Source organism: Callorhinus ursinus, unplaced genomic scaffold (assembly GCF_003265705.2).
Source record: "Callorhinus ursinus isolate GAN/ISIS: 27379988/994484 unplaced genomic scaffold, GSC_fseal_2.0 scaffold25, whole genome shotgun sequence".
NCBI lineage: Eukaryota > Metazoa > Chordata > Mammalia > Carnivora > Otariidae > Callorhinus > Callorhinus ursinus.
The window spans coordinates 29490759-29513942 of NW_027397087.1; the positions used below are offsets into that span (position 1 = coordinate 29490759).

A 23184-nucleotide genomic window follows, 5' to 3' on the forward strand; every position below is an offset into this window, starting at 1 on the left:
ATTCCTTTTGATGGCTGCATAATATTCCATTGTGTATATATACCACATCTTCTTTATCCATTCATCTGTCGATGGGCATCTTGGCTCTTTCCACAGTTTGGCTATTGTGGACATTGCTGCTATAAACATTGGGGTACATGTACCCCTTCGGGTCCCTACATTTGTATCTTTGTGGTAAATACCCAGTAGTGCAATTGCTGGATCGAACGGTAGCTCTAATTTCAACTGTTTGAGGAACCTCCATACTGTTTTCCAGAGTGGTTGCACCAGCTTGCATTCCCATCAACAGTGTAGGAGGGTTCCCCTTTCTCCACATCCCCGCCAACATCTGTCGTTCCCTGACTTGTTAATTTTAGCCATTCTGACGGGTGTGAGGTGGTATCTCATTGAGGTTTTGATTTGGATTTCCCTGATGCCGAGTGATGTTGAGCACTTTTTCATGTGCCTGTTGGCCATTTGGATGTCTTCTTTGGAGAAATGTCTGTTCATGTCTTCTGCCCATTTCTTGATTGGATCATTTGTTCTTTGGGTGTTGAGTTTGATAAGTTCTTTATAGATTTTGGATACTAGCCCTTTATCTGATATGTCATTTGCAAATATTTTCTCCCATTCTGTCGGTTGTCTTTTGGTTTTGTGGACTGTTTCTTTTGCTGTGCAAAAGCTTTTTATCTTGATGAAATCCCAATAGTTCATTTTTGCCCTGGCTTCCCGTGCCTTTGGCGATGTTTCTAGGAAGAAGTTGCTGCGGCTAAGGTCGAAAAGGTTGCTACCTGTGTTCTCCTTTAGGATTTGGATGGACTCCTGTCTCACGTTTAGGTCTTTCAACCATTTGGAGTCTATTTTTGTGTGTGGTGTAAGGAAATGGTCCAGTTTCATTCTTCTGCATGTGGCTGTCCAATTTTCCCAACACCATTTGTTGAAGAGACTGTCTTTTTGCCATTGGACATTCTTTCCTGCTTTGTCAAAGATAAGTTGACCATAGAGTTGAGGGTCCATTTCTGGGCTCTCGATTCTGTTCCATTGATCTATGTGTCTGTTTTTGTGCCAGTACCATACTGTCTTGATGATGACAGCTTTGTAATAGAGCTGGAAGTCCGGAATTGTGATGCCGCCAGCTTTGCTTTTCTTTTTCAAGATTCCTCTGGCTATTCGGGGTCTCTTCTGGTTCCATACAAATTTTAGGATTATTTGTTCCATTTCTTTGAAAAAAGTGGATGGTATTTTGATGGGGATTGCATTGAATGTGTAGATTGCTCTAGGTAGCATTGACATCTTCACAATGTTGATTCTCCCAATCCATGAGCATGGAACGTTTTTCCATTTCTTTGTGTCTTCTTCAATTTCTTTCATGAGTATTTTATAGTTTTCTGAGTACAGATCCTTTGCCTCTTTGGTTAGATTTATTCCTAGGTATCTAATGGTTTTGGGTGCAATTGTAAATGGGATAGACTCCTTGATTCGTCTCTCTTCTGTCTTGTTGTTGGTGTATAGGAATGCCACTGATTTCTGTGCATTGATTTTATATCCTGCTACTTTACTGAATTCCTGTATGAGTTCTAGCAGTTTTGGGGTGGAGTCTTTTGGGTTTTCCACATACAGTATCATATCATCTGCAAAGAGTGAGAGTTTGACTTCCTCTTTGCCGATTTGGATGCCTTTGATTTCTTTTTGTTGTCTGATTGCTGTGGCTAGGACTTCTAATACTATGTTGAATAGCAGTGGTGAGAGTGGACATCCCTGCCGCGTTCCTGACCTTAGGGGAAAAGCTCTCAGCCTTTCCCCATTGAGAATGATATTCACTGTAGGTTTTTCACAGATGGCTTTTATGATATTGAGGTATGTACCCTCTATCCCTATACTCTGAAGAGTTTTGATCAAGAAAGGATGTTGTACTTTGTCAAATGCTTTTTCTGCATCTATTGAGAGGATCATATGATTCTTGTTCTTTCTTTTGTTAATGTATTGTATCACGTTGATTGATTTGCGATGTTGAACCAGCCTTGCAGCCCAGGAATAAATCCCACTTGGTCATGGTGAATAATCCTTTTAATGTACTGTTGGATCCTATTGGCTAGTATTTTGGTGAGAATTTTTCTATCCATGTTCATCAAGGATATTGGTCTGTAATTCTCTTTTTTGATGGGGTCTTTGTCTGGTTTTGGGATCAAGGTAATGCTGGCCTCATAAAATGAATTTGGAAGTTTCCCTTCCATTTCTATTTTTTGGAACAGTTTCAGGAGAATAGGTATTAATTCTTCTTGAAATGTCTGATAGAATTCCCCTGGGAAGCCATCTGGCCCTGGGCTTTTGTTTCTTGGGAGATTTTTGATGACTGTTTCAATTTCCTTAGTGGTTATAGGTCTGTTCAGGTTTTCTATTTCTTCTTGGTTCAATTTTGGTAGTTGATACATCTCTAGGAATGCACCCATTTCTTCCAGGTTATCTAATTTGCTGGCATAGAGTTGCTCATAATATGTTCCTTTTTTTTTTTTTTTTTTTTTTTTTAAAGATTTTATTTATTTATTTGAGACAGAGAGAATGAGAGAGAGAGAGCACATGAGAGGGGGGAGGGTCAGAGGGAGAAGCAGACTCCCCGCTGAGCGGGGAGCCCGATGCGGGACTCGATCCCGGGACTCCAGGATCATGACCTGAGCCGAAGGCAGTCGCTTAACCAACTGAGCCACCCAGGCGCCCCGCTCATAATATGTTCTTATAATTGTTTGTATTTCTTTGGTGTTGGTTGTGATCTCTCCTCTTTCATTCATGATTTTGTTGATTTGGGTCATTTCTCTTTTCTTTTTGATCAGTCTGGCCACGGGTTTATCAATCTTGTTAATTCTTTCTCTATATTGTTTTGTATAGCTGTACTTTTTCATTCTCATTGCTACAGAGGATTCTATTAAGTGAATACATCAATCTGTTGAACATTTGGATTGTTTTCAATTCCAGTGCTACAATGAACATTTGGTGAACATTTTTGCACATTTCTGTTGTGTATATATCCAAGAACTGAAATGCTGGGTCACAAGATATGCGTATGTTCAGCTTTAGTAGATACGAGTTTATACTCCCCAACGGTGTATGAAAGCGTTAACTGTTCTTCCTGTATCCTTGCCAGCACTCCGTATTTTCTGTCTTTTTCAATTTAGCCATTCTGGTTGGTATTGCATTTTGGCTTTTATTTTGCATTATCTTGATGAGTAACGAAGTTCATTAAGCACCTTTTCAGGTGTCTGGTGACCAGTTGGATATTTTCTTTTATGAAGTTCCTGTTTAGATCTTTTGCCCATTTTTCTGTTGTGTCATCTTTTTCTTATGGAGCTATTTTTTTTTAATTTTTAAAGATTTATTTGTTTATTTTATTAATTAAAAAATTTTTTAAAGATTTTATTTATTTATTTGACAGAGATAGAGACAGTGAGAGAGGGAACACAAGCAGGGGGTAGTGGGAGAGGGAGAAGCAGGCTTCCCACTGAACAGGGAGCCCGATGCGGGGCTCGATCCCAGGACCCTGGGATCATGACCTGAGCCAAAGGCAGACGCTTAACAACTGAGCCACCCAGGCACCCCAAGATTTATTTATTTATTTTAGAGAGAGAGAGTTAGAGCACAAGTAGGGGGAGGGGCAGAGGGAAAGGGGAGAGAGAGAATCTCAAGCAGACTCCCTGCTGAGCTTTGAGTGGATCAGACTCGGGGCTTGATCTCACGACTCTGAGATCATGACCTAAGCCAAAATCAAAAGTCGGATGCTTAACCACCTGAGCCACCCAAGCACCCCTTTCTTGATTTTTCTTATTTTATTGATCATATTTCCAAATCTGTGAGTATCATCTGCTTTTAGGGACATTTTTGTTTCTTATGATCTGCCCTTTAGCTACGCTTAAATATGCCACATAAATAGCTTTTACTGCTACATTTACCTTCCACCAGTATAATAGAGGACTGAAAGCTACTAGCAGAAAAGGCAAGGCATATCAGCTAGTTTTTCTAGAATATAACCTTTCTTCAGATCCTTGATGATAATCCTTAATTTGTATTTCTCCCACTCCTTTCCTTCTGTCATGGTTCCTAGGTAGTGTATAAGTCGTCATTGAACAAAACTGAGGTTTTTCTCTTCTTGATTGTTTGCATTATCATTAATTATTTGATGTTATTTCTGATATCTTTGTATAATTAGGCACAAGAGAACAGCAACTCCTTAAAGAAGAAGACAAAGTTTGTCAGTTTATACACAAAAGAGGGACAGGACAGGCTTGCAGTCCTGATCCCTGGTCGCCATCCTTGTGATTGCCTGGGCCAGAAGCACAAGCTAATCAATAACTGTCTGATCTGTGGGCGCATTGTCTGTGAACAGGAGGGCTCTGGCCCCTGCTTTTTCTGTGGTACTCTGGTAAATTGTTTCTTTTATATTTTATTTTACTGTCCTTTGGTTGAATACATAGGGATATTCACATCCCCAGTAATTTCTCTTTTTCTTAGGAAATTTCTTCCCTCCAATGTCCAGTAAACTCTAGTAGCAGGAATTTGATTAGTCAAAAACCCAAGGTTATGTCTTAGTACTGAGGACTATTCGTGAGAAGAGTTTTGAGTATATACATTGTTGAGGACTCCAAATCTAATACTGTAACATAATTCTCATATTATTATAGCTTCTATTTCCAGGACACCACCTTTTCACCTTCTTTGTCTGAGAGAATGACTTCAAGAGTGTGGCAGTAATAACTGTCTTACAAACACCCTAACAAGTTGTCTAGAAAACTTACTCTTGCCAGTTGAACAGGCTGGCAGAAGCAGTGGCATTAGATGTTGGTGAAGACATCCATTTTATATTGCTTTGTTTTTTCTTCTCTTATGGGTCCTTTAATTATTCAGTACACTCAAAAAATAAGCTGATAGTGGATGACCTGAAAAATGTAGTGTCTTCCATCAAAAATATTCATAAAACAAAAACAAAAATTAATCAAACAGCAGTAAATATCCTCCCATATGGGGCTTTCTCTAGAGAAATGCCCTGTGGCAGAAGCTTTGTGTGCCACTGAGGCAACTTCTAGGCTATTTGAGTGTTTTCCACTAGATCCCTTGCATCCTTTAGTTCAAGAACAGAGTAATGTAAAGCAAATTGGCTTTGAAGTCTTACAGCTTTGTAAACTCAGTATGAAATTGTTTTATTTTGTTTTTTTGTATAGGTTGTTTTTTTTAAGATTTTTAAAAATTTATTTATTTGACAGAGAGAGACAGCGAGAGAGGGAACACAAGCAGGGGGAGGGGAGAGGGAGAAGCAGACTTCCCACTGAGCAGGGAGCCCGATGCAGGACTCGATCCCAGGACCCTGGGATCATGACCTGAGCTGAAGGCAGATGCTTAACAACTGAGCCAAATGACTGTTTTTAAGTAACTCCTTTTTTGCCTTCCTTCTTATAGTTGCAGTGATTTTATAATAAACAGAACTTTTTCTTTGCTTAATATATTCATTATTTTATAAGTAGGTAATATTCAAAGGCAAAGAAATGAAATATATATAGTATAAAAGTTAGACTAATTTTCACTGATGGCACTGTAATTTGCTTTTTCTGCTTCTTTCTAATAAGACATCTGCTTATAACTTCTTTTGTAAGATTTGGATTTCATGATTAGAACTGGAAGTCTTTTTAAAAAACGTGTATTTTTTCCCAGTATTCTGTGATGGCAAATCTTTGTCCTTTGAAAGTAGGTTAGTTTTTTTTCTTTTTTTTTTTAACTATCAAAACATTCAGGGATACTTCCAGTGAGATAAGTTTTTTCTGTGGTTCATAAAAGAAGGGATAAGTGGAAAGAGACTAGGGCAAACTCATTTGGATATGTATATTTTTGGTGTATTTGCTTGGATAAAAAAAACACCCAACAGTTTCATTATTTTATTGCCATATCTAATGTGTAATTTGAGGTTACATTTTAGGATATCAAGCAAACAAAATTAATGTAACTTGGATCATGTGTCTTACTCTTATTACTTTATAGGTATGTACTCGTGAAGAACAAGATATTTTACAGCGTGACTCAAACAAGAGCCAGAAACTGCTGAAAAAGCTAATGTCAGGTAGGCAGCAATCTTCTGATTGGATCATCATGGTGGTGGGTACATCTTGTATCTGTGATTGTTTCTTTCTTGTACCTTGCTATGCAAGATGCAGTTTATTCATTCATTTATTCTACAATCATTTATTTTTTTAAGTTATTAAAACCACCTAACATTGAGCAAAAAACTACTAATAATATTGGATTATAACCCAAAGAATAAAATTAATGTCCTGAATTAAATGAATAAGTTAAATGGGAGAGAAGGGACAGCTCTTTATTATAGAAGAATTCCAATTATTACCATGAAGGAATGAGGATTATAGAAAATCGCCATTTAGAATACCACAGTTTTAGTAATTGCCACAAGCAAGATCCACTAATGGATGCTAAAATTGTTGGATGAAAGTTTAAGAATGGGAGATTTGCAAGTTCATGAAAAACCAGGAAAGACTGAAGAATTATCACAGATTAGAGGACGCTAAGGAGACATAAGTAACTGCAGTGTGGGATTCTGAATTGGATCCTAGAACAGGAAAATAACGTTAATGGCAAAAATGTTGGAATCCAAATAAAGGCTGTAATTTAGTTAATAGTATTGTACTAATGTTAATTTCTTTGGATAATTATACTATGGTTATGTAAGATAAGGTATTAACATTAAGGGAAGCTTACTGAAAGTTATACAGAAGTCTACTTTTTTTTTTTTTAGCAACTCTTTTCTAAGTCTTTTATAGTTGAAAACACATGAAAAAAATAGTTAAGGACGGGGCACCTGGCTGGCTCATTTGGTGGAGCATGTGACTCTTGATCTCAGGGTTGTGAGTTTGAGCCCCATGTTGGGTGTAGAGATTACTTAAAAACTTAAAAATAAGATTTTATTAAAAAATTTTTTTTAAAATTTTATTTACTTATTTATTTTACAGATGTTATTTGAAAGAGAAAGAACAGGGGTGGGTAGGGGGGCAGAGGAAGAGGGAGAAACAGGCACCCCTCTGAGCAGGGAGCCCTATGCGGAGCTCAAGCCCACGATCCTGAGATCATGACCCGAACGGAAAGCAGATGTTTAACTGACTGAGCCACCCAGGCACCCCAGGATTTTATTTTTAAAATCTCTACACCCAAAGTGAGGCTCAAACTCATAACCCTGAGGTCAAGAGTCACATGATCCACCAACTGAGCCAGCCAGGTACCCTGAAAATAAAATCTTAAGAAAAAAATAGTTAAGGAAATTTTTATCTTAAAGATTATTTATTTGAGAGAGAGAGACAGAGATAGCGAGAAGAGAGCATGAGCAGGAGGAGAGGGAGAAGCATGGGAGCCAGATGTGGGGCTCAACGTGAGGCTCCATCCCAGGACCCTGGGATCATGACCTGAGCTGAAGGCAGACACCCAACCCACTGAGCCTCCCAGATGCCCCAGTTAAAGATTTCTAAAAAATTTTTTTTGTGAAGATTTTATTTATTTGTTTGATGGAGAGAAACACAGTGAGAGAGGGAACATAAGCAGGGGGAGTGGGGGAGGGAGAAGCAGGCCTCCTGCAGAGCAGGGAGCCCATTGTGGGACTCGATTCCAGGACCCTGGGACCATGACCTGAGCTGAAGGCAGACGCTTAATGACTGAGCCACCCAGGCGCCCCAAGGATATTTTTAAAAGGAAAAACAGTGTACTCATTATTTCCCACTTATGCAAATTTTTGTTTTTGCTTTAGTTCATTGTTTTGGTTTTTTTTTTTAAAGATTTATTTATTTATTTTAGAGAGAGCTCGCACACACAAGTGGAGGGGACAGCGAGAGGGAGAGGGAGAGAGAATCCTCAAGCAGATTCTTCACTGAGCGAGGAGCCCTATGTGGGGAAATATCCCAGGACCCTGAGATCATGACCTGAGCTGAAATCAAGAGTCGACTACTTAACTGACGACTGAGCCACCCAGGCGCCCCCATGGTTTCTTTCTTTTTTTTTAAATAAAGATAGATTGATTGGTATTATAAAGTAGTGATCATAATGTGTATAGAACTTTATGTTTTCCAGAGCGCCTGGGTGGCTCAGTTGTTAAGCGTTTGCCTTCGGCTCAGGTCATGATCCCAGAGTCCTGGAATTGAGCTCCGCATTGGGCTCCCTGCTCAGTGGGGAGCCTGCCTCTCCCTCTCCCATTCCTCCTGCTGTGTTCCCTCTCTGGCTGTGTCTCTCTCTCTCAAATAAGTAAATAAAATCTTAAAAAAAAAAAAACTTTATGTTTTCCTTTTTTTCAACTGGTATTTTATAATTACTTTCTATGTTGCTATCTATTCTTCATATTTATTGTTTTTAGTGGCCAAGAATAGTCTGTTAACTTGAATTATTGTAATTTGATCACCTACTTTTCAGTTGCTAGATATTTTGACTCTTAAATCTTTCAGTTTATTTCCCTGGGATAAATTCTTAAGAATCAGATTATTGAGTCAAAGAATGTGATTTTTTCTTTTTAAAGTAGTCTCTACACCCTACCTGAGGCTTGAACTCACAACCCTGAGATTAGGAGTTGCATGTTTCACTGACTGAACCAGCCAGGTGCCACAAAGAATATGATTCTTTAGGGGCACCTGGGTGGCTCAGTCCGTTAGGTGTCTAATTCTTAATTTTGGCTTAGGTCATGATCTCAGGTTTGTGAGATCGAGCCATGCAATAGGCTCCGCACTGGACGTGGAGCCTGCTTAAGATTCTCTCACTCTCCCTCTGCCCTTCCCCACTCTCTCTCCCTCTCTTAAAAAAAAAAAAAAGGATTTTTAAATTTACTTTTTTAACGATATGATTTAAAAATTGAAGTGTAATTGACATTCAATTTAATATTAGTTTCAGGTGTACAACATAGTGATTGACAGTTGTGTATGTTATGAGGTGCTCACCACAAGTGTAGTTACTACCATCCGTCACCATATGATGCTATTAAAATACCATTGACTAGGGGTACCTGGGTAGCTTAGTCGGTTGGGTGTGTGCCTTCAGCTCAGGTCATGATCCCAGAGTTCCAGGATTGAGTCCTGCATTGGGCTCCCTGCTCGGCGGGGAATCTCCTTCTTCATCTGCCCTCACCCCACTCGTGCTCTCTCTCTCTCTGTCAAATAAATAAATAGAATCTTAAAAAAAAAATTAAAAAAATACCATTGACTATATTCCCTGTGCTGTACCTTTTATCCCTGTGACTTAATCATTCCATAACTGGAAGCCGGTACCTCCTCCACTCCCCTTCATCCCTTTTTGCCCATCTCCCCCCTCTCAGTGCCCCCCTGGCAACCACCAGTTTTTCTCTGTATTTATGGGTCTGTTTCTGCTTTTGTTTGTTTGCTTTGTTTTTTAGATTCCACATATAAGTGAAATCATATGGTATTTGTCTTTAATATCATCATTTTTGACACTTAAAATGTATTTGCCATATTACTTTACCAAAATATACCAATCTGTTAACAGGATAGTGACTAAAACCTGTCACTATTGAATTTTGACATTTCAAATATTGTTATCTCTATACTTAAAAATTTTTTTATTGAAGGGGCACCTGGGTGGCTCAGATGGTTGGGCATTGGCCTTCTGCTCAGATCATGATCTCTGGGTCTGGGGATTGAGCCCCATGTCGGCTTCCCGGCTCAGCTGGGAGCCTGCTTCTCCCTCTCCCTCTGCCTCTCCCCTTGCTTGTGCTATCTCTGTGTGTGTCTCTCTCTCTCTCCAATAAATAAAATCTTTAAAAAAAATTTTATTGAAGAAGTTGAACATATCTCCCTATCTTTTCAGTTAGGATTTAAGATCATTATTATAAGAAAAGTTAGTTCTAAGTGTTTTTCTTTTTTTTTTTTTTTTTAAATTTTTTTTTTTTTTTTTGACAGAGACAGACACAGTGAGAGAGGGAACACAAGCAGGGGGAGTGGGGGAGGGAGAAGCAGGCTTCCCTCAGAGCAGGGATCCCGATATGGGGCTTGATCCCAGGACCCTGGGATCATGACCTGAGCCAAATGCAGATGCTTAATGACTGAGACACACAGGCACCCCTTAAAAGAGAATTTTGACAGGACTTTGAACAGGCCTGGAGTTTGAATAAAGAGAAAGGTTAGCCTTCAGTATAGCCTTGTTTTCCTAACACATCTTGGGGCTTGGTTTTTTCATAATTTATGACTCTCTTTTCTGGGATATATAGATTTTTGGTTTGCTGTCACACAGGAGATGACACATGGTCCAAGTAATGAATATGGGCTTGTTAGACCTAAGTTTAAATTTTGTTTCCACCTTCTGATTTCTACCTGAGTGACTCAATAAGTTTATTATTGTCTCTGAACTTCTTTACAGAAAAAGAAACTGTCTTACACAGTTATTGGGAGAATTAAATAATGTAATATATTAAGTGCCTTAGCATCTAATAAGTTTTCAGTATTCATTTCTGTCCCTTTCCTGCAATTTCTACTCTTTTTTCTTCCATTATTTAGTTTTTAGTTTTGCTATGTGAAAGTATGTTTAGAGGTCATAGTCAGCCCTATTCAATAAAGCTTTTCTTTTTTTTTTTAAGATTTTATTTATTTGACAGAGAGAGAGACAGTGAGATAGGGAATACAAGCAGGGGGAGTGGGAGAGGGAGAAGCAGGCTTTCTGCGGAGCAGGGAGCCCGACGCAGGGCTTGATCCCAGGACCCTGGGATCATGACCTGAGCCGAAGGCAGATACTTAACGACTGAGCCACTCAGGCACCCATCAATAAAGCTTTTCATTTATAATGCATTTTTCTATTGTTTAACAGCTTGGTACCCTTTGTGATCCAAATTTCCATATGGGAAGAAATAGATCCTACTGTATACTGAGAACCAATTCTGTGTCAAGCCATGCTTGATGCTTGATAAGTAAAGCTTGGCCTGTATATTTGTTTTTCATTGAAGTGAAAACTGTCAGCCATCTGGAGCAGAGCCAGATCTTCTGTTACTGTGTTCTTTGCTGCCTAGTGAAAAAACTAATTTATATTATAGGCTGACACCATTTGGTTTCCTTATTGAATTTCAGGGACAGAGAATTCTGGAAAAGTGGACATCTCTACCAAGGACCTTCTTCCTCATCAAGAATTGCGAATTAAGTCTGGTCTGGAGAAGGCTATTAAGCATAAAGACAAACTGTTAGAATTTGACAGAACTAGGTATGATGTGGGTTAGAATAACAAATGCTAAGCAATAGACTGGTCCACAAATTCTGGCCACTAAAACATTTATTCTGGCATTTGATACCTTTCTAGGGTGGAGTTTGAAAGATTCACAGCAAAAGAAGTGTTCCACTGTGTACAAGGCCTACATCTTGTTTTTGAATTCATGTTTGAATAAGATAGGCTCTCACTAAGAGGATCGTACCCTGCAACATTTTTTTGATTTTTGGTGGATGCTACTATACCCCCCAAAAGTTGATTTGAGTTGACAGAATTCCCCAGTTGTTCCACTTGCAGCCATTCATTCCGTCAGTCAGCATATGTTAGAGTGCCTACCCTGTGCAGACTGCTGTGCTGGGCTCTGGAGGATCTGTAAGAAATTGCCTCTGGGAGACTGTAGGTAGTGGTGTATCATGGGAAGGTATGATTTACCCTTCCTTCCCTTTGACACTAAATTTGTTTTCTGATTTAATGATTAATATATTAAAATGTCTGTAAATTGGCTTTTACATTCCTACATGTTTGTCATTTAGCCTATCGACTTCTGTTTAGGAGACAGTTTTATTGATTTGTTAATTTTTTATTTCTTTCATGTTTTCCTTCTTTTGGACAAAATACGTATTGAGAGCCAGTTAGTGGTAAAAATGTTTAAATAGGACTTGTACACTCATTTTTCAAATGGCTGTGTGAGAATATGTGAGGGTCATTGGAGAACCCTGCATCTTTTACTTATTTTAACTGACTTGGGAGTCTATTCCTGGCATTATAATCCTTTGGTTAGACATGCTTCCTCCTTCCAAACCATTTGCTATAAATCTAAGTATAGCTTTGAAAGCTATTTCTTGAGTAAGCCCATCACAAAGTTTATAACTCATATTTACTCTTAATCCTTTAAATAGCACTTTTGTCCCTACTCAGTAAAATTTTATCATTAGAAATAGAATTGGCAATGGAGTACATTTCTTGGTAAATGGAAACTAGAAAAGGGTCTCTCCCTACTGATATTGCCCCCTTTTCTTGTGTGTTCCAAGGTACCAATTTCATTATTTAGGTTCACATGTAGGACCAGTTTTCTCCTGAGCCCTCTGAAACCTCCCACTCTGTCTGCTTTAAAACTTGTATAATTCCAGCTGTGTCCTGAAAAATTGAAATCAATATATGAATCTAATTTCAGTATTTCCCTATGCCTGTGTATATCACTAATTTTCATTATGCACAAAGTCAGTTGTGACTGGATTTGTGCATTTTAAGTAGTCACTTCTTTGAGCCCCATGTTCATTATCTATAGAATGAGAGAGCTGGGTCATCAAAATTCCTTCTGGTTCTCAGTTTCTTTGTCGGTATGATCTTAGGAATAGGCCTGATTGTCGTATCTTGGAATTTGACAAGTATTTTAGTGAGGGACTGAAGATAGGTTTGGAGGGCAGGGGGTAGAAACTGGCTTGTAGTAGTAGAGTAGTAGGATGTCCTAAGAGTAAGCCAGAGGACTTTAAAAGTCCAGGATAGAACGAACACCTTAGTTTTTAAGGGAAAGGGCAGCAATTGGACCTAGCAAGAATAGACTAGGCCCCTGTAGTAGAGGGAGTAGGATATTGAGTATCCTGCCAAGACATGAACGCAGATGCAGCAAAACCTGGTGGAAGCCCAATTATGGCTGGACTAGTAAAAAAAAAAAAAATGGTAGAAGGATAATGGGTTATGCTGCTGTGTCTTTTTCTGCCTGAGAGTGAGATTAGTTTTAGGAGCTGAGCTGAGACTGCAGTGGGGATAAGATACATGCAGAAGCTGGGAACCAAGCAGAGCTTGACCTGATTTTGGAACTTTTTCGGGTATCTATATTTAAGGTAATAATCTCAGGATATCAAGTCCTTGTTTTATCAACAGGTGACCCAATTGACATGTGTTATGTTTTTTACCTCCTTAGCATTAGAAGGACCCAAGTCATTGATGATGAGTCAGATTACTTTGCCAGTGATTCTAACCAGTGGTTGTCTAAAATTGAACGGGAGACCCTGCAAAAGCGAGAGGAGGAGCTGAGAGAATTTCGACATATGTCTCGGCTCTCTAAGAAAATCACCATTGACTTTGCAGGCAGGAAGATCGTGGAAGATGAAAATCCACTAGCAGAGTATCACAGCAAGTAAGTGGGCAGCACCAGAAAGTGTTTGGGAGGGGACAGTTTGACTGTAAAGGATTTGCCCCCCTGTCATGGATCTGTTATTGTGTTTATTTTATTTTTTAAAAGATTTTATCTATTTATTTGAGAGAAGAGAGAGAGAGCATGAGCAAGGGGTGGGATGGAAGGAGAGGGAGAAGCAGACTCCCCTGCCAAGCAGGGAGCCCGACATGGGGCTCAATCCCAGGACCCTGGGACCATGACCTGAACTGAAGATAGATGCTTAACTGACTGAGCCACCCAGGTGCCCCTATTTTTGTTGATTTTAAAAATAATATATTCATTTGGAATAGAAATATGTAAGAGTAGCTAAGAAAATTTTGAAAATGAACAGTGAGGGGAACTTGTCTTCTAGATAATTGCTGTAGTTTGATAAACTTTTTAAAACAATGAGGTATAGTTTGGGCATGGGAGAAGATCAGTGAAATATAAAGGAATCCAGAAACAAACCTGCATTGTGTGTGCTTGTGTCTACACATGTGTAAATTAGTAATTGAAACAGATAGCATTTCTCTCTCTTTTTTTTAAAGATTTATTTATTTGAGAGAGCGTGTGTGCGCAAGTAGGGGGAGGGGCAGAGGGACAGGAAGAGGGAGAGAATCTCAAGCAGACTCCCCGCTGAACACTCACAGAGCCTGACATGGGGCTCAATCCCACAACCTTGAGATCATGACCTGAGCCAAAATCAAGAGACGGACACTTAACCAACTGAGCTACCCAGGCGCTCCTGAAACAGGTAGCATTTCTAAATAGTAAGGAAAGGCTTAAATATATGATGGGATGATTGGGCATTGGAAAAAATCTACTACATTAGGTCTGTACCTCAAACCATACTGTGATAATAAGTTTGACTAAATAGTGAAATATAGAAGAGATAAAAGGATCAGAAAGAAATATAGGAGAATACAGGTATAATCTTGGTGTAATAAAGCTCTTTCTAAGCAAAATACAAAACCCAGAAATAAAAAAGACAAGACATTTATTTTATTTAAGATTTTATTTATTTATTTGAGAGAGAGCACAAGCTGGGGGGAGAGGCAGAGGGAGAGGGAGCAGCAGACTCGCGAGAGGGAGAAGCAGACTCGCCCTCAGCAGGTAGCCCAATGTAGGGCTTGATCCCAGGACCCTAAGATCATGACCTGAGCCAAAGGCAGCCGCTTAACCAACTGAGCCACCCAGGCGCCCCAAGATATTTTTAGTAAAGTAAAAAAAATACTACCCAATTGAGAGAATATTGTAAACATTTTTTTTTTTTTTTTAGATTTTATTTATTCATTTGAGACAGAGAGAGCATGAGCAGGGAGAGAGACAGAGGGAGAGGGAGAAGCAGGCCCCCCGCTGAGCTGGGAGCCCGATGTGGGGCTTGATCCCAGGACCCTGGGATCATGACCTGAGCCGGAGGCAGACGCCCAACCATCTGAGCCACCCAGGAGCCCCTATTGTAAACATTTTTAAGTCAAAAGAGGAATATCTATGTAAAGACCTCCTGCAAATTAGAAGAAACATAAAACATACAAACAGTCCGGTAGAAAAATGAGCAAAGGTTAAGGACAATTTACAGGTGAGGAAATACAAATAGCCTATAGACATTTTTTTTTAAGTGCTCAACTAGTTAAAAGGGTAATGCAAGTTTTAAAACCTAATGTACCATTTAATTGGTTGAAATAAAAAATACATATATATAAAATATTGCATAATCTTTGAGTGTAAGAAAATGGACATGCTCTTTTACTGTGTATGGGACTATTAAAATGGTACAGCCTCAATGCCAAGAGTGAACCCTTATGTAAAGTATAGATTTTGGGTGATAATGATGTGTCAGCGTAGGTTGATTAATTTTAACAATGTTAGATGGTTGATAATGGAGGAAACTATGGATGTATGGGGGCAAGGAGCATATGAGAAATGTGTGAGCCTTCTGTTTTCCTATGAACTTAAAACTGCTCTAAAAAATAAAGTTTAATGAAATAATCTCCATCATGGCCAATTTCAAGTTACAAGCATGAAGTCACTGAATGTAGAGTTCAGAGATACGGTATCGGCTCCAGCATACCAGTGAAAAGAAAGGAGAGGATCTCACGCCCTGCTTTCTGTTTTGCAAATGGCATTGGTTTCTCTCTCTCTCTCTCTCTCTTTCTTTTTTTCTCTCTCCCTCTCCTCCCACCCCCTCTTTCTCTTTCTTTCTTTGCACCCCCTCCCAAACACACACACACAACTGGATATTGGTAAACATAGTAATGCTTGCCACAAGGTCCAATCCTTGGCCTTCTCTTTCAGATCTGGCAAATCCATCGTAGAATTTTCCTAAGCAAAGGTTATTCTCTCCATAAAAGAAATTCTACCATTAACTTCAAAATAATTATTTGTTCTCACCTATTACATACTTGATACATAGATATAAAGAAAAAAATATTTTTTGGGTGATGTGTTTAGGAATTTTTAATTTTTTTCCCCATTAATTTTTATTTTCCAGTTATGAATTTCCTTTATAATAATAAAATTATTTGTATGTTCAATGTAAAATGGTACAGCTTTTTAGAAGTGAAATTGGATAGTATCTCAAACTGTATCTTATATTATGCATACTTTTTGACTTGTCAACTATAACCAGATAGCAAGATGCTAGTTTCTTCATCCCTTTCTCAACATTTTAAAGAAATATTTGCCTTTCTGACACATGAAAAATGGTATTTATTTCATCAAAATCTTTATTCACATTTCTTTGGTTTTTTGATGGTAATTCTGAACTTTCTAAAAATATGTTAATTAGCTATTTGTATTCTTTTATAGATTCTAGAGTTGTAGATATACTTCCCATTTGTTATGTCTCAAATCTATTTCCTTCCTTCAGATCCCACTGTCCCCCCCCTTATTTTATTTACACTCACCTCTCCCCTCAGAAATTCTTATTTTTCTTTTCTTTTTCTTTTTCTTTTCTTTTAGCTTCATGCCTGTGTTTGAAAATTTTCCTTGGTTTGGAAATTTCTCCCCCAATCTTTGCCTTTGAAATAATCTACCTACTTGGTACAACACGTGGGATGATAATAGCAATGATTGTAATAACTGTATCATACTAATAGCTACATCCTTCCGTGTCTTGTTCATCATCTTCACAACTGTCTTAAACCTGCCATTTAGATGCAAAACTTCTTGAAGGCAAGAACCTTGTCCTCTGCACCTTTTTTCTTCTTAAGGCATGCTGGGCTCAGTGTGGGGCTGGAACTCACACCTCTGAATTTAAGACCCAAGCTGAGATCAAGAGTCCAGTGCTTAACCATCTGAGACACCCAGGTGCCCCTCTTTTTTTTTTTTATGTATTTTTTATTTTTTTAAAGTTTTTATTTATTTGACAGAGAGACACAGCAGGAAAGGGAACACAAGCAGGAGAAGTGGGAGAGGGAGAAGCAGGCTTCCCGCCGAGCAGGGAGCCTGATGCGGGACTCGATCCCAGGACCCTGAGATCATGACCTGAGCCGAAGGCAGACGCTTAACAACTGAGCCACCCAGGCGCCCCTCCTTCACACTTTTAAGTTGCCTTGCATATCAGAGGTTCCTAACAAATATCTCTTTAATTGTATTCAATTAAATTGTATTTAATTGGCCTTTCCTACTGGTAAAAGCTTTTCATTATGTTGTGCCTCAAAATTATCATTATGCACAAACATTTGTCATGCATCTGGCAGGGACGTGGAGTACAGCAACAAGTAACGTAGAGGTATCAGGTAGAATAAGATACGGTTCCTGCAGGACCTATAATCTCTTACTAACCAGTAGGATTAGTTCTGCAGTCTTTAAATGAATAATCATCACATTCTTTTGTGAGTTTAGAGCCAAAATAAATAACAAATACCATAGGCACAGGATAACATGGGATGTATTCAGTGACTTTATTTTTTTTTTTTAAGATTTTATTTATTTATTTGAGAGAGAGAGAATGAGAGATAGCACGAGAGGGAAGAGGGTCAGAGGGAAAAGCAGACTCCCCGCCGAGCAGGGAGCCCGATGTGGGACTCGATCCCGGGACTCCAGGATCATGACCTGAGCCGAAGGCAGTCTCCCAATAGAGCCCTATTCAGTGACTTTAAATAATAGGTGTTATAGGACTTCAGAGAAAGGAGTAAGCACTTTTTTTTTTTAAAGATTTTATTTATTTATTTGAGAGAGAGAGAATGAGAGAGAGAGAGTACATCAGAGGGGATAGGGTCAGAGGGAGAAGCAGACTCCCTGCCGAGCAGGGAGCCCGATGCGGGACTCGATCCTGGGACTCCAGGATCATGACCTGAGCCGAAGGCAGTGGCTTAACCAACTGAGCCACCCAGGCGCCCAGCACTTTTTTTTTTAAAGATTTTATTTTATTTGATAGAGACACAGTGAGAAAGGGAACACAAGCAGGGGGAGTGGGAGAGGGAGAAGCAGGCTTCCCGTGGAGCAGGGAGCCCGATGTGGGGCTTGATCCCAGGACCCTGGGATCACAACCTGAGCCAAAGGCAGACACTTAATGACTGAGCCACCCGGGTGCCCAAGGAGTAAGCACTTTTATGCTGGGCCAGTAGAAGGCCTTATTAGAACTTCTGGGCCTTGAAGCAAGGATAGAATCCGGGTCAGCATGGAGGAGTAGAGAGGGTCTTCTGAGTGGGCAGAGGAGTAATTGAATGTGTTGAGTAAATAGGCTGCTATAGAATACTCTTCTGTGGGTCAGACTGTTTCTAGGCATGTTTTCTAATCTTGGCATTTTTAGTGATCTTGTTAAACAAATGAGTGATTGTAGTATGCCGTACCTATTTTTTTTTTTTTAAGATTTTATTTATTTGACAGAGCACAAGTAGAGGGAGAGAGAGGGAGAAGCAGGCTCCCTGCTGAGCAAGGAGCCCGATGTGGGACTCGATCCCAGGACCCTGGGATCATGACCCGGGCCGAAGGCAGCCGCTTAACCGACTGAGCCACCCAGGCGTCCTGCCCTACCTATTTTCTTAGTGTTCTGGAACTTTTGCTGACTTATATTCCTTAGGGTTCTTGGAGTGAAGAAAAGGAAGTTGGTGGTGGGGAGTAGGGAAGATCATCCATGGACCCCTCTTTGAATTTCAAATTTTATTATTGTTGAAGGATTTTATGTTATGGTAAGTAAGGATATTCTGAGCATAGAAGATTACCAATTATTGCATCCTTTGGTTTGTTATCACAGACTAGATGAGACAATTCAGGCAATTGCCAATGGAACCTTGAACCAACCACTGACCAAATTGGATAGATCTTCTGATGAGCCTTTGGGAGTTCTGGTGAATCCCAACCTGTACCAGTCCCCTCCCCAGGTTAGTGAACCTTTGCTCTAACTGGTAATAAGAGGAGTTTGGGCCCAGATATTTCTCCTTTCAAGTGTGCCTGTTTCATAAGCTTTAGATACCAATCTGCGCTTTCAACACACCCACCAACCTTATTTTCTGGCTCCAGTTTTTTCCAGTTTTTCGCAGCACTTCTAACAAGTTGATCTATATTATCTTCCAAGTATTTCCCAAGAGAGGGTTTTTAAAAGTAAGATATTTAGATAGTAATCCCATGATCCTTTCATTAATGTTCTTTCTTTACCTTTTATAGAAAATGGGTAGTTCAGGGAATGGTGTTTTAAATTAACACATTCGTTGTTGTCATTCATTTTTCCATCATACATTGAGCATCTGTTATGTGCAAGCATAGTAGTAAGTGTTAAACTGTATACTGCTTCTATCCTCAAAAAACTCACAGACTAGTAGGGAAAAAGATTACATAAGCAGCCCTAATACTAATAGAAATATAAATAAAGTATGGTGGAAACCCAGAGGAAGGAAACAGTACTTCCAGTTGAGGAGAATAAAAGAGGCTTTTATAGGAAGCTATATTCATTAAAAATAAATATCCAAGAAAATGAATATTTGCGGATGGTGGGGGAAAAAACATTCCAAGCAGAATAAACTGTAGGAATAAAGCATGGGTACATGAAAGCATGGCCTGTATAGTTATGGAAAAATGAATTTAGCTGCTTAGATAGTACTTATCAAAGGGATTATCCTGAGAAATGGAGTAAGGTTAGGTAGGTAGAACCAAATCACTAAAGAGTTTAAATGTTTAGGAAGTTTTGACATTTTTGTTTTCTAAGTAAATGTGAGCCATAGAAGGTTCTTATGCAAAGAGATGCAATCAGACAGCCTAACTGGAGATATTCATTCAGCTCTTTGTACATGCCAGGTTCTTTGCCAGGTGCTAGGAAATTAAAAGGGATAAAGGCCCAGCTCCTATCTTTAAGGACTTCAGATTTCCTAGAAAGATGTGTTTGGATACAAATAATTTCAATTCCTTAAGATAGTTGCATATAACACTATATGTTAATTATACTTCAATTAAAAAAAAAGGATAATTGCAATGATAGACACATGTTGTGCATAGAGTAGGACTTCAGGAAAGAGTTCGTAAATGCACTAGAGGAGTCACCAAAGAAATGGTGTTTGAGAGAAGACTTAAATTAAGGATGAATAACAATTGCCAATGAGACAAATCTACGGAGGGAATTCCAGGTAGAGGGTACAACATGTACCACAGGCTCAGCAGTTTAGGAGCATTGTAGATTTGGTAGAACCAGAAGTAACTAAGTATTTTTAAAAGTTAAGATGAAAAAAAAAAGATGGACTAGGTGTATTAGTTTCCTAGGGTAACCATAACAAAGTATCACAGTTAGTTGGCTTAAAACAACAGAAATTTATTCTCTCACAGTTCCCTAACACCAAAATCAAGGTGTTGGCAGGGCCACACACTCCCTCCGAAGGCTCTACGGGAGAATGCTTCCTTGCCTCTTTGAGCTTCTGGTGGCCCTAGGCATCCCTTGGTTTGTAGCTGCATCATTCTAATGTCTGCCTCCGTCTTCACATGGCCTTATTCCCTGTATGTTTTTGTCTCTATGTGTTCTTCCCTTTTATAAAGGCACCAGTCACTGGATTTGTAGTCCACTCTAACCTAGCATGACCTTATCTCAATTTGATTACATCTGCAAAGACTATTTCCAAATAAGGTCACTTCCACAGGTTCTGGGTAGACATAAATGTTAGGGGGGATACTACTCAACCCAGTACAGTAGTCAACATCTTACCGTGAAAGCCTTTATGTCTCATGCTAAGGAGTCTGGTTTTATTCAAAGTAGGCAAAGAGAAGTCATTAAAGAATTTTAGCAGAAGATTGGCATGACTTCCATGCCTGTATAGAGAACAGATTGGAAGGAGGAGTAAGACTGGAAGCAAGGAAATTCCTAAGAAGGTTATTGCAGTAGTTCAGTGGGGAGATAATGAGGGCCCAGGTTAGTGTTGTAACACTAGTAGGGTAGCAGAGAGTTATGTAAAGGCTAAAAATTTAGTCCTGTTAGTAGGGTCTATAATAATATTATTGAAAGATAAGAGATTAATTTAGGAAAGTGGCTGCGAGGACAGAGAAACAGGTAATGTAAACTAGAACTGTAGTAGAGATAAAACAGAGAATGTGGGCCTCAGAATTGTTCAGACACGAACATGTTTACGAAATCAGTTATTTCCCCTGTAAAGGATGAGTCTTTTCTGGGTATTCACGGTTAAGGACTTCTATCTCTGTGTAATATTTACTCTATTCTGTTTAGATTTTGGATAGCTATTTATGTTTTTGTCTTCTAAGATTATAAGTTACTTGAAAGAAAGAACTGTATCTTTTTTGTACTTTATGTGCTTCACATAGTCAAGTATTCAATAAATGTTCATTTTTTTAAGATATGATGCAGTTGATTAGAATCCTAAAACTTTATTACAGAAAGATTATTAGAGATTAATTTAGTCCAACCCCCTCATTTTATAGTTGAGAAAACTGAAACTGTTAGAAGTTAAACAATTGTTTAGAGTCTCTAAACTGCCACTTTTCCCCCCTATAAATTATCAAGTAAAAAGTCAAAAGTTAAGAAAACTAACCCCAAACTTTATCATCTTAATAAAGCCTTTTTTTTTTGGAGCCTTCAGTCTTCTTGTTCTGGAAGAAACATTAACCTTTGTCATTTTGTGTGAGAACTACTGCCAGGATGAATCAGTTTGCTCTGTTACCTCTGTCCTCTCTCTTCTCTTTATGTGATGGGAACCTTGTTTCAGTAGTGCTCCATCCTGTCTTTTAAGGGACAAGTTCATTTCAGGGTAAGAGAAAACGTCATGCCTCCAGTAGAACTGCTGCCCGTGATGGTATCTGTTTGGTTTTATCATGATGCCACCATGTGACTCTGCCCCTAAGCACATGAAAAATGTGTGGACCAAAATGTTGAACCTTTGTTCGATGGAATTATGTTGGGAAATTGTCCAGAATCCAGTATGGATCATTAATAAATATAAAGTGGGAATAATTGCAGACCTTGTACTTGGTCTACTAGTTGTATTGTTGCTGGAATTAGGAAGCTGTGTATGGAGATTTCAACATTCTGATTATCTTTTAAGATGGGACTTTGTTATCATACCCACAACTCCTACTGAATTTATACCTACTACCTTTTTTGGCCTTGTTTCAGATAAAGATGGGATAAACTTTAAGGAAACTGTGCCCAGTATGATTTCTTCATTATAAGCATTCATCTCATTTTGTATATCTACCCCAGGTTCTTTCCTTGTCAGACAGAACTGTATGTTTGGTTTCTTTTTTGTGTAGTGGATAGACCAGACAGGTGCAGCCTCACAGAAGAAGGCTTTCCATTCAGCAGGATCGGAACTAGAATTCAACTCCTATCGGCACCAGCTGCGAATCCAGGACCAAGAATTTCAGGAAGGCTTTGATGGTGGCTGGTGCCTCTCTATGCATCAGCCCTGGGCTTCTCTGCTTGTCAGAGGAATCAAAAGGTAAGGATGGAAATGAATCTTGGCAGTGGAAGATTTTACAGTGACATAAACTTGATTTAGAATTATGAATTGGGGAGGTGCCTGTGTGGCTCAGTTGGTTAAGCATTTGACTCTTGATTTCGGCTCAGGTCAGGATCTCAGGGTTATGAGATTGAGCCCCACGTTGGGCTCTGTGCTGGGCATGGAGCCTGCTTAAGATTCTCTATCCCCCCCAACCTTTCTATCTCTCTCTAAAAAAAAGAAATATATGGATTAGAGTTAATTTTCCCCAATCTAGTGATGATTTATAATACTCTTCACATAGAACTTTCAGCAGTATATTCATGTTACTGATTTGATAGTAGTGTTTTTATTGAATAGCTTAAAAAAAACCTGAGGTTAGAAAAACTAAGGATCCTAGTCATAACAAAGAATAGAATACCAGTTTTTCATCTTTGCAAGAAAGTCTTTTTTTTTTTTTTTAAGATTTTATTTATTTGTCGAAGAGAGAGAGAGCACAATTAGGGGGAGTGGCAGGCAGAGGGAGAAGCAGACTCCCTGCTAAGCAAGGACCCAGATGTGGGACTGGATCCCAGGACCCTGGGATCATGACCCAAGTTGAAGGCAGACACTTAACCGACTGAGCCACCCAGGCATCCCTGGAAGAAAGTCTTGACAAGACTTGGCTTTGCCTTTGTAATATAGCACTCAGCAACATTAATTTTTTTGATCCTATTTGAAATTCAAAGTTTTTATACCTATTTATTGATATTTTTTAATACATCAGCCCAACTGGGGTTTTGTTTTTCTATCATATCAGAGTAACCATATCGAGAAACTATTTTACCACAAATTCCTTTTCTACAAAAAGTACGGGATTTAGTAAGAGTTAAGTAGAAGTATTACAGAGTTGAGTCATTATACCTATTCATAATGGTCAGAACTTACTGTTCTGTGGTTTCATGT

General features: G+C 39.0%; 1 protein-coding gene across 3 annotated transcripts in view; it reads left to right on the plus strand.

The window, feature by feature from the left end:
• TRIP4 (thyroid hormone receptor interactor 4) overlaps positions 1-23184 on the plus strand; it is an 89441-nt gene that overhangs the window by 37465 nt on the left and 28792 nt on the right. For 2 of the 3 annotated variants that reach the window (XM_073877173.1, XM_025884121.1), the window contains exons 4-9: positions 4178-4390; positions 5998-6076; positions 11073-11202; positions 13130-13345; positions 18564-18690; positions 22052-22239. In XM_073877173.1, coding sequence (XP_073733274.1) covers positions 4178-4390; positions 5998-6076; positions 11073-11202; positions 13130-13345; positions 18564-18690; positions 22052-22239 — 953 coding nt within the window. The remainder of the gene's footprint in view (positions 1-4177; positions 4391-5997; positions 6077-11072; positions 11203-13129; positions 13346-18563; positions 18691-22051; positions 22240-23184) is intronic. The other variant, XM_073877174.1, reaches the window with a different exon arrangement.